The sequence below is a fragment of the Sabethes cyaneus genome, chromosome 2 (assembly GCF_943734655.1).
Source record: "Sabethes cyaneus chromosome 2, idSabCyanKW18_F2, whole genome shotgun sequence".
NCBI lineage: Eukaryota > Metazoa > Arthropoda > Insecta > Diptera > Culicidae > Sabethes > Sabethes cyaneus.
Window position 1 is genome coordinate 47,168,148 of NC_071354.1, and position 19,717 is coordinate 47,187,864.

The window sequence follows — 19,717 nt, forward strand, 5'->3', positions numbered from 1 at the left end:
AATATTGCCAAAGAACGTATTTATAGCTTTTCATTTGTATTTATAGCGCTATAGAGCGCTACATATGTGGTTGGTAGCAAAAAGAGCACTCTTTTTCCTACCAACGGGGAAGCAGCCCTATCATAAATATAAAAGATTAAGCTATACGTTCTTTAGCAGCTTGTCGATAGTGACTAATTCTACAATTTTCCTATACACCACTTTTTCGAATTTCGTATGGTTGAGGCGCTGTAGTATAAAGAGCAAAACCGAAGCGAAAAGAGGGAGCCAAGCATGGGCCAAATGGGAATATTCTTTTTTGTGGTGTATAAATTTCATAAGGCGATGTAATGAAATTTGATTTTCACTCAAGTGGTTTCATAAGGTAATGTAATGGAATTTTCTTTTCCTTCGAGTGGTTTCATAAGGTGGTTGAATGAAATCTTTAAAACAGCATTGATCTATTCATAAGGTTACATTTGATTGTTCAATCGGTTTGAAATCAAACTACAAATGGCTTCAGATAGAATTTCATAGTGACATTTTATGAAAGCCATAATCAAGTAATTATGGTTCTTTTCCATAAGGTAACTTGATGAAAATTTTATTTTTGCCTTGTGGCAAATTTTCATAAGGAATTTTAATGACTTTCACTCTGAAATTTTCCTCAGTGTATATATCACCATTGCGCGAAGACGTGCGGTGCGCTCAAGGTGCGCTCACTGCTCACTAACGACAGTGTTGCCATATTTTCAATTTTCAATACAGTACAATAATCCCCCGCTAATCGCCACACTTAATATTCCGACAACTATAGAAAACCCGCTTACGCAAATCTGATGGCTTTAGTTTTCAAAAGGTCGCATTACAGAGACTATAGTATAGATTACAGAGGCAACAAGGCACTCAAAAACCGGCTAAATTTGAATCAGAGCGGAGAGTTACCTTTTGACGTAGGACTACGTCTTTGTTTACTATACTGGGACTGGGTAGCACTTTGTAAAAACGAGAAATAGAAGTGTAACGTTTGAATGAAATATTTCAAACGCTAATAGCTACTATACTACTGAACGAAACATAACAGTTAATATGTCGTTGGATAGATAAAATGTCCAGCAATTTTATAGTAACATACTAATAATAATTTTTTACACGCTAAATAGTGAAAATGTGTGTAAAGATTCAAGGTCGAATTTTTCCATACATTTCCCTTGTTATCGCCTAGCTTCACAGGCACGGACGACAATTAGATACACCAAAGGATTTGGATCCAAATGATAACCTTGAGACCACTTTGTAAGCCACACCCCTTTTCCAATCCAATCGGCAACATCGATGGCTATTGACGGCAACACCGGTCCCAAAGACAAGCGGAATCAGAGGGCAATGGCCAACGTGAATCCCACACGATGCACTTAACATTACATTTTGCATTATCCCCATCGCAGACATGCGAAATTGTTCGATAGCTTGCTCAATCAGTGTCGGACAATCATTTAAGCAGCAGCAGCCGATATGGTTTCCTCTACCACCTACACTAGCTTACAAGCAGCAGCGGCAGTGCCAGTGACTATAAAATGGTATTCTTGGTTCGCCGTCTGCTCATTCATCGCACAATCGCACTGACGGACGGTCAGTATTTACCATCGACGGCTATTGGTGGCGAAAGCAACGACATTTGGCGGCAACACCAGCGATCGGAGCCAACACCGATAGCAATCGGGAGGTAACAACGATAGCATTTTGGCGGCTATTGGAGGCAAATCCAAGGACCTTTGCGGCATCTAATGTCATCTTCGATAACAATTCGAGCCACCCAATGGCGTTTTGGCGGTTATTTTCGCAAACCAACAGCAAATGGAAACGGATCGACTGACGGGCAGCAAATTCAGCAGTAGGCCGTTGTGGTTTTTTGATAAAACTAATCCATTTCTACTTTACAGTGATTTGGTATTTCCTATCACTCCTGTATTAGCGGGCAACCATCATCCTAGAGTCTAAAGGACTGAATAGCGACATCCATCTATATATTGGCAACAGTAATTATAGTACTGATTTTTAAGATGTGCTATCAGCTCAAACATAGTTCTTTTCAGGGCCACCAAACAATTTCAAACGGTTTTTTTCAAAACCACCATTGATTCAATGAAGAATTAAATCAGAATATTTCGCTCTTCTTTTACAACACTCAAACAATGATACTCACAAATACTCAAATATGCATATGCCAGAAATGCAGTTTACATTAGTCTTTGATTTAATGATCAGACATAAAGTTATACTTCATCGATTAAAACATGTTATCAATATAATGAGTATTATATGACACAGTCCTACGTCACCCTTTCGTACAACCCTTAGGGCTGTATACCTTGTAGTTTTTTGTGCTGGTACTCTCCGTTTTGATTCAAAATTTAGCGGATTTTGAATGTCTCGGCGCCTCTGTAATCTACAGTCTCTGTAGGTTCGTCTTCTTCTTTTTGGATTATCTGGATATTAGCTGTATAACACCCCATCGACATCCCTATATCGAGCTGCAGTGAACGTCAAAGACAGCATGTCCTGGGCTCAAAACTTGACAGCGGGCCCAAATCAGACTGCTGGCAGTTGAGTGAAACGCCGTGCTGACATGCTATCTCATTTTCGCACACACGAGATGTTAGCGGTGAAAACATGGTTGCCTGCCGATGGGGTGCTGTATAATGGTTGAATAAACTGCTTTTCAAATTAAATGTTCGTTGGGAAAATAATATTCAATGTTAGTTTCGGTTTCTTAGGCCGCACGGGAGCATATCAAACAATCCGAGTTATCAATGGTCGATTTGCTTGTATGCTCTGTGTGATTTTTTAGATCCCGCAAAGGGCGCCGCTCATCTAGACCCAGCTTCAACTGAAACGAAATTCATACAACCAGAGCCCGGCATCGTCGAAACAAATAAATGAAACTGAATTTCTCTTACCTTCACTTCATACATAAAGCGACTTGCTTCATTTGTTGAACAGAACGTTTCAAGCAAGCGTCAGTTGAAGTTGGTGGCTGTTTCAATTGACGATGGCAGAAAGTCAGGCACGATTTGTCGACATTGACTAGGTTAGCTTTAATATGCGTTGCAATGTAGGAAATGTTACTCAAATTCAATTTATTTGCATTCAAAGCTGCTGGCCTTCTAAGCCGACAAATTGATGACCAATCTACTGGGAAGGGCGATGAAAAATTGGAACTCCCCAGGTGACCAATAAGCATTAGTATAAGCAGGAAATCAATCGTTTATTAGCATCCCTGGCATTTTACACTGCAGGTTACTGTTTATCAGCTTTTTGACTGCATAATTGTTGTAAATTGGCCTCTACAATTCTATTTTCATTCTTCTTGTCGGAAACTAGCTGCAAATAAGCATTGTCAGCACTATAAGAGGGCATATTTTGCCAAAATAGCATTTAGGTAGCATTTGAGGCACCTTAAACGCTTATTGGCTTGCATTTAAATTGCATTGGAAATGCTTATTGGTTACCTGGGTCCTGACGAAAATGCACGTAGCACCATTAACCATTTCCATTTAGTTGGAATGAGTATCATCTTGAATCAAAAATACAGACTCCCAATGAAGGCAGTGTTTGATTGAAAGAAGCTATTTATTTAAGTTATTTATAATGCTTTTCAATTCGCAATTTTCCGCATTAGCGAGATTCGGATTATAGGGACTCCTACATTTGACTGTCCGAAATAGGAAAATGATGATCAGTTACAATTTTTCGCTGGACGGGTATATAAATCAAAACATTTTTTTATTTAAATCTCAGTAAAATAAATATTGCGAACATTAAATTTTCTGCAGCGGGTTAGAAATATTATTTATCAGCTACTGATGTGTTACCTGACTCACTGCGCATAGCGTTGTATTCGCGGTATCGTGTTGGTTCGAAAGGTTTCGAAAAATATCACCCTTGTATCGAAAATATCGTTGATTTTGATCACTAAAAATAACGTACTTAAACGTTATATTGCAAGTGCTAGTAGTACGCAATAATTGTATTGTGAAACTGAATTGTTATTTATGCAACTTTTTACAAGTTAAATGCAATGACAAAAGCACAACTTATAAAAAATCGGTTGTTATCGATATTAGCTGCATATGCGTTATAAACGAATAAAACGCATGGTGACGTTTTATTTCAATAACACGCATATTCGCAGTGAGTCAGGTAAAACAGTAGCGCACTGGTGGTTGCAAATAAAATGTGTACTTAGGACAAGTAAATTGAGATCCGGATTTAGTTTAGGTGTGTGTTGTTATGTTTATAGGTGCGGGACCGAAAAATTTAGATCCAGATGTATTCATGAAAGTGTTGTACTTAAAGTAATTGTAGGATCGTAGCAATTATAGAAATGTATATAATAACAAATTGGCAGAATAAAAGTTACTTCTACTCAGACTCCCGTTATATCAAGAGACGTTTCTACAGCCATACGGCGAACAGGAACTGTTGTTTCCGTTGAGGCCTCAGAGGACAGTATAACTGAAGTTGGACAAAACCGCAGGACACTCAAGAGTACCCAACAAACAGGAAGCAGACGATACGCTTTCTTAATAATAAAGGTATAGTGTTGTCTGAACGAAATTTAGCTATCCAGTACAATGCCTATAGTAGATCCATTACGTTGTTACTCTACTGTATTGACGTTCCGTTGATGTAGTAATCGAACATCAGAGGCTGTTTTCTACGATTGGAGTTGCACCATTCCACAAATTTGGCGACGAGGATAAAAAGAAAAACCAAAACTCTAAGCTGACCTGAAGCTGGAAGCAGAAGTTAACAAGCAAATGGCAAGGCCAATGGTAAATGAAAAAACTGCAAATAAATTTTTCAACAAAATGAAATTTCTGAGAAGCTTTAGAGTACTTGACATAAAGTTACATAAACATAAAAAGGAGAACTCCGAGGATCAGTAGCTATCCTGCGGTACATAAAACAAAATCTGTTCCTAAAGTGGAATGGCAAAAGACAATAACAAATCCTTGGCGAACCTTGGATACTGAAAGTTCAATTAATCCTTGGATGTTAAAATATATCCTTAGCGATCTTTGGATATAACGTGTAAAACAAGTCTCTGGCGATCCTTGGATGCGAAAGACAGATTAGGTCCGGGGCGACCTTCGGATCTTGTTATATGTAACATTGGGCGAACCCAAGTTAAATTTAAAACATTTATGGAATGCATTCTAAGGTTTAATTTCGGAAAATATTTTGAAAATAAAGCACCTTATTTAGAAAAGTAATGTATAACATTCAGGTAAACCCACTTGTCCCTCCATTCGTTGAGGACGCTGAGGGTTCGGTGTCCGTACGTTGGGAATAATGGAGAGAACAATATGAAGCTTACTTGGCATGGAAAGAAGTCAACGACTACACATCCTCTAAACTTACTCACCCACAAAGTAGTTAAATTCCACTGGGAATCGATACATCAGAAAGCATTTGATGCAATTAAAGAGATTTTGCTTAGAGATAAAAGTCTTGGATATTAGAATCCAGAATGTGAAACGTACGTGATAGTAGATGGAAGTCCAGTTGGTATTGGAGCAGTATTAGTTCAAAGGAATACGGAAGGCCAATTTCGAATCATCTGTATCACGCTACTATAACCCTCACTGCTACAGAAAAAAATAAGCCAAAACTGAGAAAGAATTTTGGCTAATAACAGATCACAAACCACTCGTTTCTATTTTTGGTGAACGAATAAAACCTTCTCCTCGAATTGAGCGATGGAAATTGCGATTGATGTCATATGAGTTTAAAATAATGTACCGGCCAGGAAAAGGTAACATCGCGGATCCACTATCTCGACTATGTCAAAGTATTCTAAACCATGAAACAAGCTTTGATGAAGTAGCAGGAAGAATTATCAGACTCGTTATTGAAGATAATTGCCCTATTGCTATTTCTTTACAAGACATTGTACAGGCCACTAGTGAAGATGAAGAACTTCAGGAACTAATCACATGGTTAACATATACTCCAAAACGACGGCCGAAAACTTTACTACGTTATAAAAAGCTGGCGAATAGTTTAGTTTTAAAAGACCAAAGAATTATTATTCTTCGAAAATTGCAAAAACAAGCTCTAATTTTAGCACATCAGCCTCATTTAGGTATATCATCAATGAAACGTGGACTGAGGACAAAAGTTTGGTGGAGTGGAATGGATAGGATGATCGAAAATTTCGTTGAAGATTGTCCAGGATGCACATTGGTGTCTACTCCAATTACACATCTCATTGTACGTACCGAAATTCCCGAAAGACCATGGATAAAAGTTGCCGTAGATTTTATGCAAATTCCTGGAGGAAATCATTTACTAGTAATAACTGACTATTTTTCAAGTTACATCGAGGCCATTATTCAAAGTTCAATGACAGCGAAACTCACAGTCAGCAAAATGAGGAAAGTATTTGCTCGTTTTAGTTATCCCGAAGAAATAGTGTGCGATAACGGTCAACCTTTCTCATCAGAGGAGTATTATGCATTCTGTATAAATAACAATAAAAATCACACATTCTATTCCTTATGCCGCATTTCAAAATGGACAAGTTGAAAGGCAAAATCGAGCATTACTAAGATCCATTAAAATTAGTGTTGGTATGAGACGCGATTGGAAAAACGATATATAAGACTTTTTACATTTTTATCGAGCAGCTCCGCACTCAGTGATGAATTTCGCGTCGTTTGAATTAATGTTTGGGTGGAGTCGTGATAAATTACCTCAATCTACCCGAAAAGTATGAGTGGAAAAAGCCAAACAAACCGATGCTAAATCTAAAGAAAAAAGAAAACAGTATATAGATGAAAAACGAAAGGCAAAGGTGTCTCACATCGACATAGGGTACCGCCAGAGTGCAAGCGACATGCGACGCGACGCGACATTTCTTGCTGTAGTTATACGCGCAGCCCTTTTTCGCCCGAAGCAGGACTGTGCATTTGGCAACATGAGAGCGAAGTCGTGTCGCGTCGCTGTCGCGTTTACTCTGTACGGGGCCATAGGGGATTGTGTTATAGTAGGAAATTTTATTAAGAAAAATAAGCTTTCACTTAATTTCAGTCCAAGACAATTCGTTGTGATCACACGAAATGGAACGCGACTTCATCTAAAGAATTTGGAAACTGGAGTTTTATCTGACCGACATGTTAACCACACGAAGCATATTGTGACTCGAAATCCTTTAACGAGTACAGCATTTGATCCTCCATTCCCACAAGAAGATGAAAGAGCTTATTGAAACTAAAAGAAAATCTAGCACTTCCGCACTTGAAGATTCTACACCTTCTACTGCATGTTCCCAACCAAATCAGAAAAAAACAGAAGAGAATTACAAACTATACCCTGTTAATAACAACCAATTAAGCCTATTATAAAAATGTTAGAAACTTATGTGAGATTTATATTATTAGAAGAAGGGAAGGATGTAGGATCGTAGCAATTATAGAAATGTATATAATAACAAATTGGCAGAATAAAAGTTACTTCTACTCAGACTCCCGTTATATCAAGAGACGTTTCTACAGTAATTTTAATGGTTTTAAACAAAATTATAACAATATTTCATCCAAGGCATGCTGAATCAATGTCGTCATTTTTTAATATTCATTATGTAATAAAATTTTAATAGTTTTAAATAAAATGCAGGCAAATAAAAATTATAGTAAGTATATATGTTATTTTCTAACCCAACCATAACATTTGATTGATTCCAAGGCGCGTATTTTTAAAAAAATTTCAAATTCGCTTTTGATGATTTTAGTTTTCTATGTGTTTTGACAGCTTGAAATAAAAATATCATCATTTTTACCGCGGCGCCAATTAGTTGTCGAATGAAGCTTTTGTTCACCTATATCGAGTCGTCGGATTAAGGATTAACAGCATCACGGTACTGTAACGCTTAACGCACCTCACTTTTTGAGGGTAGAGGTGAGATGTGAGATATGCGATGCGACTATGCGAGATATGCATACAACTGAGAACGCACCCTTTTATGTTGTGGTTTGTAATGTGAGTCGCAAGGTTTTAACAAAAATTGGTTGTAATTAATTAGGTACATTCGAATTCCTGTAAATAAGAATCTCTATAAACAAATGAACACTACAGTCATGCAAAAGGAACAAAAGAAAGTATGTAAATTATAACAATATTAGTTTTTTTCGCTACTAACTTAATTTACTTGGCTTTAGAAACCATCGAAAAGCAAAATCAAAATCAATGCACTGCGGGAGGAAGTCCAGCGGCTTCGATCGGAGCTGATGCGCTTGGAGGGCGAGCGCATCGAGATGGCCGTCCGCCAGACCGATCTGATGAGCCAGTGGAACTCGGTTTCTGCCACCTACCAGTCGGCGGTTCGCGAACGTGACAAGACGATCCTGGAACTGCTGCTGGAAACGGACGGCACCCATCATGGTGGTAACAATAACAACAGACCAAGTGAAAAAACGCTCAACAACGAGGAACTGCTGAGGGCCGTGGGTCTACCCGCGGTAGACAAAGAAGTACAAACCGAACTGTGGTAAAGTGTGGCAATTTATTTTCTAATCATTGACATGTACAAAGGAACCTAAATAATAATAATAATAATATGTAACAAGTAAACGGTGTTCGTCTGTTGTAATATCAACGATCCGTCCCGCTAGCGTTTAGAGACTTGTGTTCTTAGATTTGATTTTCTTTTTCTTCTTTCGAGTTATGATAACTGTCGTTTCTATTTCGTTATCAAAGGCGATTCTGTACTCGCTAAATCGACCAGTGAAGCTTGTATCCTGTTTTGTGGCGGAGGACTCTGATACACTAACCGAGGTGTCTGCTTTGTCTGAAGGTGTTCTATCTGGGGCATTCAAATCTGTGGAATCCGACTGTTCGACTGGTGAATCATGTGGTCCCGCATGTGGAAGACTTTCGTTTTCAACTGTTGCAATGGTTGATGGTGCTAGTTCTGCTTGTAGCTCGCTCTGCCCGTCGGGTGTCATGCAAGTTGACGATAAACGATCATCTTCCTTTGGCTGCATTGGGGTCTGCTCATCAACCTGCTCTTCCTGTATGACAGCTTCTTCCACGGAACATTTCTCTTGGATAGGGTCAGTCGGTTGCGAAATCTCCTGATTGTTGGCAGGTTGCTGAAGCAACCTTTCATCTTGTTTGAATTCACAGGAATTTTCTTCAGTCGGCTCTGCCACAATCTCTGTTTCTTGAACTGTAGACTTTTCCAGCTCAGCAACATCTGTAAGGTCAACTGTTTCTACCGGCTGAACAAGTTCAGATGCATTGGAATCATTGTTTTTCTCAGACCTTTCAAGTTTACCGGTTGCATCGTGTCTAGCAGTCTGTCTCTCCACAACAGGTTCTTTCGTATTTTTAGGTTTCTTCACTTCTGCTAACATACTCTGACTTTCAGGCTTCTGTTTTGGTGAAACTTCATGCTTTTCAGTAATGCGCTCAGCGCTTTCTTCCCGATATCTGAGACAGTTCTCCTCTAAAATTGACTTTCTTCGTCGGGTTATCATAGCATGTCTACCGGTTAATTGTTGCGTATCCTGTTCCTCTGTTGCAGAAGCAGAAGGTTCTCTACTCCTTGATTTCCGCTCTTGTTTGGCTTTTTCGTTCTGAGCGGATTTGTTTTCTGTACAATTATTTACAACTTTTTGCTCTGCCAAGCGTTCTGTTTCATATTGCATTCCAGTAAAATCGTCACAACGAGATCTTCTACGTTTTCTGGGGTCAGTTTGTTTAATGTTCTTATTTTCTGTAACAGTTTCGATCACATTATCCAATTTATTAACACTTGCTAACAGATGCCGACTTTCTGTTTCTTTTTCGCACTGAATCTCGGGTGCATCAAATATGGATTTTCGCACTTTCTCTTGCGCATATTTTTCAAAATGATTGAAATCATGGTGGAGGGATTTTCTTCTTTCAGGCTTGTCCTTTCCAGCTGGTTCACGATTCTCTACCTTAGCGGACATTCTTCGTTTAGCAATCATTCTAAGTTCACCGATTGATTCTTTCCCGTCGCACTTATTGCTCTCAGAATGCCGTTGATGGGCAACTTTTTCATTGTGAATAGTAGAACTCGCAACGTTCTTCTCCCTTTGCCCATGATCATGTCGAGATTTAGGTCCATTTTCTTTACACTGTGTCGACTCTTCATGCCTTATTTTACCATCTTTTTTACTAGCTTTCGTCTGACTAGCATGATCTTCTCGCAGAAGCGCTTGCTTTTCGCCTGGTTGTGCGACGGAATAGATAGATCTTTTTCCGTTACTAAAATCAGCCTTCCGCTCAGTGGGGCTCTCCTGTCGAACCATCTTTTTATCCAGGCTAATTTTCACTAAAGGTATTTGAACTTCCACCACTTTCGCTTCGCCCGACGTAGTTGCTCTCTTCTGCCTCTTACGATCGGGTTCCGACCCGTTCCATTCGATGCTGTTTCTTCGCTTCCGAATCTCAACGTCGCCCAACGAATTTTCGTCGTCCGAGCCGAATAGATCTTTCAGTGCCTTCTGTTTGCGATTGTTGTCATGGGTTCGATGGTTCAAGTGCGAACCTACGAAATCCCCGTGATTTGCTTGCTTCGAAAGAGCTCCCTTACCTAATGAGGGCTCTGTCAGCGTTCGTGAACGCCGCTTGCAGTCTTTGCTTTTGAATTTTGAATCTTGCTGTGCTGTGAATGTTCTCTCCTCTGAAAGAGATTTACCAGACTTTTCCTTATCTATTACGGCGTCATTTGTCTTCTGTTTAGAATCCTTTCCAGCTTTACGATCTGTGCCGTCCTGCGTCGTTTTTTCTTGATTATTGTTAGACACGATGTGCGTTACTCTACAAAAATTAACAAAATAAATTTTTTTCTACTCATAAAACAATCATTTTTCAAACTCACCCTTGCATAACCTTTTCTTCATCAGATGAAACTAGCTCGCCATCCTCTATCTCGCTTTCAACCACAACCAAGCGCTCGATCTGTGGTTCGGCTGGCTCAACCGTCCCGATCAATTCATCCGATTCCACAATCCGCAGCTCGCGGCTATCATTCAGATGTGGACCTTCGTCAGGTGAATATTGCGGAACTTGCTCGATGATAGACGGTTCCGGTGGAGGTGGAACCACTGGCGGAGGTAACTGCGGCAACGGAGGTGGAGTGCAACCTTTTCCAAGATAGTCCAGCAGTTCCAGTGATGTTTGCATAACCGAAGAGTGAATCTGGGGAGTCTTCGGAGTTGACTCCCCATGGAGGGCCGTTAGTTTTTGTTCTAGATCTTCCAGCGAGCCATTTGAGGCTCCACTTCCGCTCTGTGCAGTCGTTCCGATTTCATCGGACTGAATTATATCCCCTGACGATTCTAATTTCGTGCGTTTCTTCGAGACCTTTTTCGACAGTCTTTCAGCTTCTTTTGTTATGTCACCAGCAGGAACTCGATTCTCTTTACGACCAATTTCCTTAACAAAACGGTCCAACTCTCGTTGATTCATCGGAATAAAAGTGCTCGTCAGTTCGTTGCAGGACTCCGACTGACCAACACCAACGTCCTTATCTTTAACCCGTACCGGACTTCGGAACCGCACAGCCGAATGTTTGCTACTCTCCAGCTCTGGCGTACGGATGGCTCGACGGGCTCTTCGTTCTCTGTCCCGCTGGCGTTCGCGATTGCGATCGAGCGAACATTGTTGAGCTTTACTACGTCCATCCCATCGGTTCACTGGTTTCGGTTTTATAAACACATCCACCGAACGAGACTTCGCTCTGATCTGTCTCCTGTCTCTGCCTAGTTCCCTTTGCCGAGACACACTTCGCTCGCGTCTTCGGTCCCTTCTCGTCATCAAAGTTGAGTCTTTAAAATTCCGTTGTTCTTCCCGCCGTTCTGTCTGTACCTCTCGATCGATACGAATTAGTGTCGTCTGTGTCCACTGGTCATGTTTTCGTACGTTCTTATTACCTCTTCGGAACACGGTGTTATCCCTCTCTCGGCGGACATCCGCTATCAAAGCATCCTTCCGTTTTAATTCCGCCTTCGCAGTAAGCAGTAACGAAGATATATTTTCCAGCAAAATAGCATTCTTTTTAGCTAGCTCCCGCTTTTCTCGTTCCTTCTCCGATTGTTGTTCCTTTAGTTCCTCGATTTGAGTGTTCAGTTCTTTTATCGCCTTGTTATCCTGTCGAAAAAATACGTTTGCTCAGCGAGTGTAACAAATAGCGAAAAACTGGGGGGCTTACCGTTTGGGACTCAAATTTATCCAAATCACCGTAAATATCATAATCGTCTTCCATTTCAAATATTTTAGATTCTAGATATAGGAGCCAAAACCACAAGACATAGCTATGATGCGTAAACAGAACTAGTAAAGTGTAAGGGATCCCGCTTTCTTGGCTTTCGCCGATGACTTTTGTTGTACTCCGACAAACATTACACACCAAATCATTTTTCTAGAAACGTTAAACAATATAGGGTAAATTGCCAATAATTTTTGCACAGCTAACCTCTCGTTTAAAGAAATTTGACGATTTTGAACAAGAGCAGATTTTTTGGAAAACCACGGTAAAAACGCTTACTATACCGATAGACTACCTAATATAAATCCCCCTATTGCTTGTGTTAATAAACAAAAACAACATCGCAGAGAATAGAACTGTCATTGGAAGGAGTGTCCACAGACTAACAGACGTAACACTCCGAACAAATTTTCTAACAAAACATCGTTTCATTGACATCCCTAAAACTAGGAAACAACACTAGCATCACCTGGTGTCGTCTTCGCGCTACGCAGAGCAGGTCGCTATAAATTTTGCAATGCTATAAACTTACTTGTATACAGTGGACCCCCGTTCGTTTGAACGATTCCTCATGCAAACTAACGGGGTTACTTTTTAATTTGAACAACTGGTAACCCGAAATATGCTGAAACCTGTGTGAGCTGGCCGCCCTGCTCTTTGTTATTGTTTTGGTGGTTTGTTTTAGTTGGCAGTTGCAAGTGCGAATATTGCATTTTCCGATCGGATTTCTCTCTTAATCGTTAGGAAAACGAAATGTGAAACCGATTAAACACGCTAGGTGAGTACAAACGAATCGTGTTTATGTGCATTGTCTGCATAAACAAATGATGCCATGTTGAGAATGACATTTGAACCATTTTTAATTTGCACGTCGTGCAAACCAACGGGGTTCAAATTAAAGTGTTCAGATTAAAAATGGTCAAACGAACGGGGGTCCACGGTATTATCTGACAACAGCGCCAGGGCAGGAGAGCGGTGTTCTCGCGCAGCAACTGTTGTTTGAGTGTTGGCTTAAGTGAAAATTTGAAACGATCGTTTTTATTGGCGATGGAATGGGGCTTCAGTGTTACGTCTGTTAGTCTGTGTCCTTCGTTGTTCCAATTATTGAACTTACGAATCTCTATCGGCAGTTTGTGATATAAAGACCCCATTTTAATTTATTATTTAATCTTTGACATAAAGAATAGAACAGACATTAAACTTACCTAGCTAACTAATTTTTTTTTTCTTTCTTTCTTTTTCGGCGACAATCCGCTTATCGAATCTATGCCGAATTCAGGTGCCGTCTCAACATGTCTCGGTCTTGGGCAGGGCTTCTACCGCAGTCACACCAACGCGCATTCAAGTTCACACCGTCCGTTTAGAGGTGGAATACGAATGCTATGCATAACACAACTGGCATTTTGCTCAGTCAAACGCCGACTGCACGCTGCAGAACGAACGGCTTCTAAAACTTTTTGACATTTTCATTTCGATCAAGTTGCCTTTACCGTTTGGAGCAGCGAATGACTGCAAAACAGTCAAATGACTGGCAATCACCACGCTACGAACAGCAACCGCACAATCGTATGATTCAATACTACAAAAAAACAACCACTACATGTGCATGGAAGAAGTCGGTCGGACTCCGTCCAACACAAACGAATATTTTGCTTGCGTCGGACCGACGTCCGGGTGACAAACTATTACTTTTTGGAGACAAAAAGAGAAACGAAAAAATACGTCACCGTATGCTTCCAGTCAGTTTGCAGTTTATATTCTCAAAGCGCAAAGCAAAACAGGAGATCGACTGTTTGCTTTTACTGAGATGCCGCATGAATTGTACGACGGCAGCAGCGTAAGCGGCAGATTGACTGGATTAAAAAAACGGTCAAATGATCGTTCAAAAATCGGAGTTTGAATGCGGAAAGTTCGCATTCACGGCAGTCACATTCAACTTGCGATCCCTTTTTAAGCCCTGGTCTTGGGCTGCCGCTCTCCAGTCGCCCCTAACACCCGTTGTTCTAGCGTATTTAGTATTTTTCCCAAGGGTAAGTCGCTGAGATCATTCCGTTCACCTCATTCATAGAAATTTTGTTCAGTCTGTCTTAACGTGCCACTGATGTGCTGATCATGTAAAGTCTGTCAAACTCGCCTGCGCATCGCCAGACTGTTTTGATCGTTTTGACAATAACAAACAATGGCAGGACTCATAAGCAGTTTACCATATTTTTACCCGGGTGTTAAATATATTTACCGGTATTAATGAATATTTTACGAAAGTTTCCACCTTTCCACCGTCAAGTCCCATAACAGTATGCGACAAGAGTTGTTATGATGAGGTGGACACATTTAAAAAAGTAAATATATTCATCACATATTGAATATTTATGCAGGAAGTGATTTATCCCGTGCGAAAGCTTTGATATGAGTTGACAGACATTAACAAGCAAAGCCCATTCTGTTAGTGATGTGAGCGCCGCGTAACGAGAGCATTACCACATACACTTTCAAAATGACCACCGAGCTTTTACACACGTTGCGGGTTCAAGATGAATGTTTGTTCTCTGTGCTTCAATTCCATAAGCATGTTGATAGTCGTTTGAAGTGCGCAACAATCTGTCAGCGTCGCAATTACTCGGTAAAATTTGAGGCCATCAGCGTATAATAATTGGCGACTTCATTGCGGAATTTCCACCTATTTAGAGTTCCACGTGGAAATTATCAGCGTGGTTATTTTCTGCGTTTATCACACATGTTTGCAATTGTCGACTAACATTTGAAAGGGGCGTATAAGCCAACTGTCAAACAGAACGAGTGAGAGTTCATTTTCCTATGCTGCTCCAGCAAAAAATAACTCTCACTCGTTCTGTTTGACAGTTGGCTTATCCGCCCCTTTCAAATGTTGGTCGACAATTAAGCAATTTGAACCACAGAGAACAGACATTTATGTTCATATAAAATTTCATCATTCAAATGATGTGTAAAACTTTTAACAATACACTAGCGACGTCTCTCTTAGGGTGCGCCAAATAAACAACATCCATGTTGCCATGGTCAATATATTTTTCTGCTATATTCTACATATTCGAGTTACTTCAAACTGCAATGCCAGTTACCGTAACAACGACTTGGTTTTGTTTATTGAATTTCAATAAATAATATTTAACGACGGTTGAACACGTTCGATCCTAAATCCTAAAAATTTCTTGGCAAGGAGTGTCGTATTATATGGTTATTCGGTCGAGGTATGTAATGAATTATATTTTGAAAAAGAAAATAGAAAAATCTATCAAGCAGGTCTCTTTCTACAAACATACAGGCAGTACATACGGCGGGCTGATGCATCTTTGTCAACCGCATGCCGAGGACAGCCAAATTCCACAATTTTATCGGACCAACAAGGATAACAGACCGTTTATTAATGAAAACGGTATCGAAGTTAAGTGAAAGCTGCCCAAGTTTTACTGATAAATGTAAAAGTCTCAAAGAGTGCGGTATTTCGAGTTTTTCTTTTTCTGCAACCATCCTTTTTGCATTCCACCCTCGATCGATCTATCATTTAGTTAAACATCGGCAGATCAATAGTGGCGGCACCAGAACTAACTATTTTGGCTTCGAGAATTCTAATCGTCTTCTTGCAGATATTCGATTGTTTTTGTTTTAAGTTTGATAGAAGCAGATTGCGTAAACAAGATGCAGGCACAGAGAACAGATTAACAGGCTCGAAGGAAGTAATCGATTTTTTGTGTGTAAAATCTGTCGGTAGCGCCCTCCAGAAATAGTTTGCCAAACGCATCAAAAAATATCCATGTACCTTTATCAATATTTCTTTGTGCTGGAGTTACATAGCAGCGATGGCAGCGACATCAAGATTTCGTTTGCCACTTACAGCTCGAGGGGTGCTCTATTAAAGGATTACTCGTAGATTACATAAAAACCTTTTACACACTTTTTGTCATTGCCTGGTAGTCTGTTCTCTGTGATGCAGGTTACTGTGACAACTGTAAAATGTTTTAGTGAAAATGTGTTGATTGCTTTGACATACATTGACGACGGTAGCTAAGCAAAACACTTTCCCTCTTAGTGATGTGAGTGCCACGTAACAGGTGGATTACCACTTACTTTCAAAATGGCGGTTTCAGATTTTACACATCGCGCGAGACTAAGATGAATGTCTGTTCTCTGTGTTTGAACCACAGAGAACAGATTAACAGGCTCGAAGGAAGTAATCGATTTTTTGTGTGTAAAATCTGTCGGTAGCGCCCTCCAGAAATAGTTTGCCAAACGCATCAAAAAATATCCATGTACCTTTATCAATATTTCTTTGTGCTGGAGTTACATAGCAGCGATGGCAGCGACATCAAGATTTAGTTTGCCACTTACAGCTCGAGGGGTGCTCTATTGAAGGATTACTCGTAGATTACATAAAAACCTTTTACACACTTTTTGTCAATTGCCTGGTAGTCTGTTCTCTGTGTTTGAACCATCAGTTTTTCGTTATTGCCTCTCCACTGCATCCCTCCTTGCTTGACAAGCTTATTTTTAATGTATTTAGTAAGTACAGGATAATTTTTTAAAAAACGAATTTGCGTACGATTCGTAAAGTTGCTGCCAGGTGCAATACATTTTACATTTACATTTATTAACATTGATCCATCTGACAACAGCGTCTACATCCTGGTCTACATGAATAAAACATACTAAACTAATACTAACATACTAACATGCTAACTAACATTCAAACTTTGCAAGCGATTTCGAAAACAATTAGCAGAACAATTAAAATCAAATTGGTTATATACACGATTAAACATACAACACATAGCTCTGATTGGCTCATTTTGTTCATAATCAGTTCTTCCAAAATCCGACCGAAGAAGTTCTGAGCTGCGAAGCGCACGTGGAGCAGCGTTTGTTAATTTAAGCGAGGATATTTGGAGAATCCAATTCGCCCAGCAAAACTTTCCTGATGAAGAGTATCCTATCAATATTTCTCCTTTTGGCGAGAGTTTGCAAATCGAGTAATTTGCAACGGTCTTGATACGGCGGGAGCACTAAAGGGTTTTGCCAAGGAAGGTGTCTCAATGCCTCCTTTGAACTGCCTCTAGTCTGGAAGACCAAATTCCAGTGTAAGGACTCCAAACTACAGCAGCGTATTCTAAGACAGACCGTACGATAGAATAGTAAACAGTACGGATCTCTGAACTCTTTGGACACTCGAAATATAAAGCCCAAATTTTGATTGGCCTTGGATATAATGTAGGAGTAGTGCTCCCGAAGGTTAAGGTGCGAGTCGAGTATCACTCCTATAGATCTTTAACAGCATATACCCTTTCCAAGCGCTCGTTGCCGATGTGATAAATAACTCCAAGTAATGGGCTCTTTTTTACGGTTAAAGGAAATAAGCGAACACTTGCACACACTAATAGAAATTTCATTCTTTCGACACCAGTCCACAAAGATATCGATGAGCTTTTCCAATGTTTGGCAATCTTCAAATGATTTGACCAGTACGTAAATTTTTAGGTTATCAGCGTAGAGCAATTTACAGCCTCACAGTGCACACGTCGTGGAAAAATAAGGATAACAGGAGCCCAAGATTGCTTCGTTGTGGGACGCCAGATTGATTGCAAAATTCACAGGAAGATGCGTAACCTTGTTTTACTGACAGGCGGCGATTAACTAAGTATGATTTCAACCAGTCAACAAAGCTCGACCCTGCACCCATACGCTCTATTTTAGCTACAAGCAGTTTGTGATCCACACGGTCGAAGGCAGCTTGCAGGTCAGTGTTCACTGTGGTAATTTGAGCACCATTTTCTATTTATCGTACACAATATGATGTAAATTCCGCTAGATTAGTGACAGTGGATCGTCCAGGGTAGAATCCTTGCTGATCACAAGAGATGTGTCGTTTTTCCTCGTACATCAGTTGTTTACTTATAAGGATTTCAAGCAGTTTAGAACCACTGCTCGGAGAGGTAATTCCACGGTAGTTGGCCACATCACCACAATATTCCTTCTTGTATACAGGAAACAAGATGGACTCCTTCTAGGCATCTGGGAACGTCGATTGCGATATGGACTGGTTACAAACAGCTGCGAGAGGTGCACAAAGAGCATCACATTTCTTAAAAGTAATCGGTGGGATGCCATCCGGTCCAGGTCGCCACGATGATTTTAGTTTGAAGATCGCATTTTTAATGTCTGCTTTCGTAAACGTCACATTCCGCATTTCTAAAATACCCTGTTCACCGTTCAGAAGTGCCTCGTCGATTTGCTGTGCAGGAATAAATACGTTTTTGAAGACACAGGCAAAGTGCCCGGCAAACAATTTACAAATTTCACTCGGAGAGTTCGCCAAATCATTGTTGCTTGACATTACCGATGGCATACCTAGTGTTTTTCGTTTCTCGTTCACAAATGACTTTAACTCCAACATAGATCGTTAATAAATCAAACGAATAGCAATGGTCCCAGGATGTTGCCCGGGCTGAATAGGGTAGAGCAGATACCGATGAGCTGCGATCGATGGAATGAATAGCTTAAGCAGCTGATATCGTGGGACGAAAAATTCAACCGAAGCATATTTACCGTGGACCCCCGTTCGTTCGACTGTTTTTAATCTGAACACTTTTTAATTTGAACTAGTTGAACCCCGTTGGTTTGCACGACGTGCAAATTAAAAATGGTTCAAATGTCATTCTCAATATGACATCATTTGCTTATGCACACAATGCACATAAGCACGATTTGTTTGCACTGACCAAGCGTGTTTAATCTGTTTCACATTTTGTTTTTCCAACGATTATAATAGAAATCCGATCGGAGAATGAAATATTCGCTGCTTGCAACTGCCAACTAAATCAAACCATCAAAACAATAACAAACAACAGGGCGGCCAGTTCATACGAGTTTCTGCATATTTAGGGTGGTCAGTTGTTCAAATTAAAAAGTAACCCCGTTAGTTTGCATGAGGAATCGTTCAAACGAACGAGGGTCCACTGTATATCAAACTGCGGAATATTGCTCAAGTACGCTCCAGACAGAGGTGGTGGTCCCCTGGCCCCCTTGACCGAGGGAATGCTCCATTAACGAGAGCAGCGAGTACAACATCGAACAAAGAAACTCGATGTTTTGCTTTTTTTCTTTTTTTCTCTCGCTATGTTACTGCATTGAAATTTGACACTTTTGGAAGCGTTGACAGTTTTGGAAGCGCGATGTTATCCTCTGACAAATACATAGCAAGGGATAGCACAGCGCATCCCCTTGCCCTTGACTTCACCGATAGTCTCTCCCACCCCATCGACATCTCTATATCGAGCTGCAGTGAACGTCACCAACAGCATGTCCTGGGCTCAAAATTTGACAGCGGGCCCAAATCAGTCTGCTGGCAGTTGAGTGAAACGCAGTGCTGACATGCTATCTCATTTTCGCACACACGAGATG

At 40.3% G+C, this 19,717-nt stretch overlaps 2 protein-coding genes across 2 annotated transcripts; one reads left to right on the forward strand and one right to left on the reverse strand.

Moving 5' to 3' along the window:
- The first annotated feature begins 8,017 nt into the window (after positions 1–8,017).
- Positions 8,018–8,607, forward strand: LOC128734858 (uncharacterized). Its single transcript, XM_053829237.1, has 2 exons — positions 8,018–8,144; positions 8,205–8,607. Exons 1-2 carry the CDS (start codon positions 8,109–8,111, stop codon positions 8,535–8,537), a joined length of 369 nt encoding a protein of 122 aa, XP_053685212.1. The 5' UTR covers positions 8,018–8,108; the 3' UTR covers positions 8,538–8,607.
- Positions 8,549–12,309, reverse strand: LOC128734857 (uncharacterized). The gene is made up of 3 exons (XM_053829236.1): positions 12,230–12,309; positions 10,898–12,168; positions 8,549–10,836 (listed from the first exon to the last, which is right to left on the reverse strand). The coding sequence occupies exons 1-3, from the start codon at positions 12,281–12,283 to the stop codon at positions 8,661–8,663; spliced, it is 3,501 nt and encodes a 1,166-aa protein (XP_053685211.1). The 5' UTR covers positions 12,284–12,309; the 3' UTR covers positions 8,549–8,660.
- Between the last annotated feature and the right edge of the window lie 7,408 nt (positions 12,310–19,717).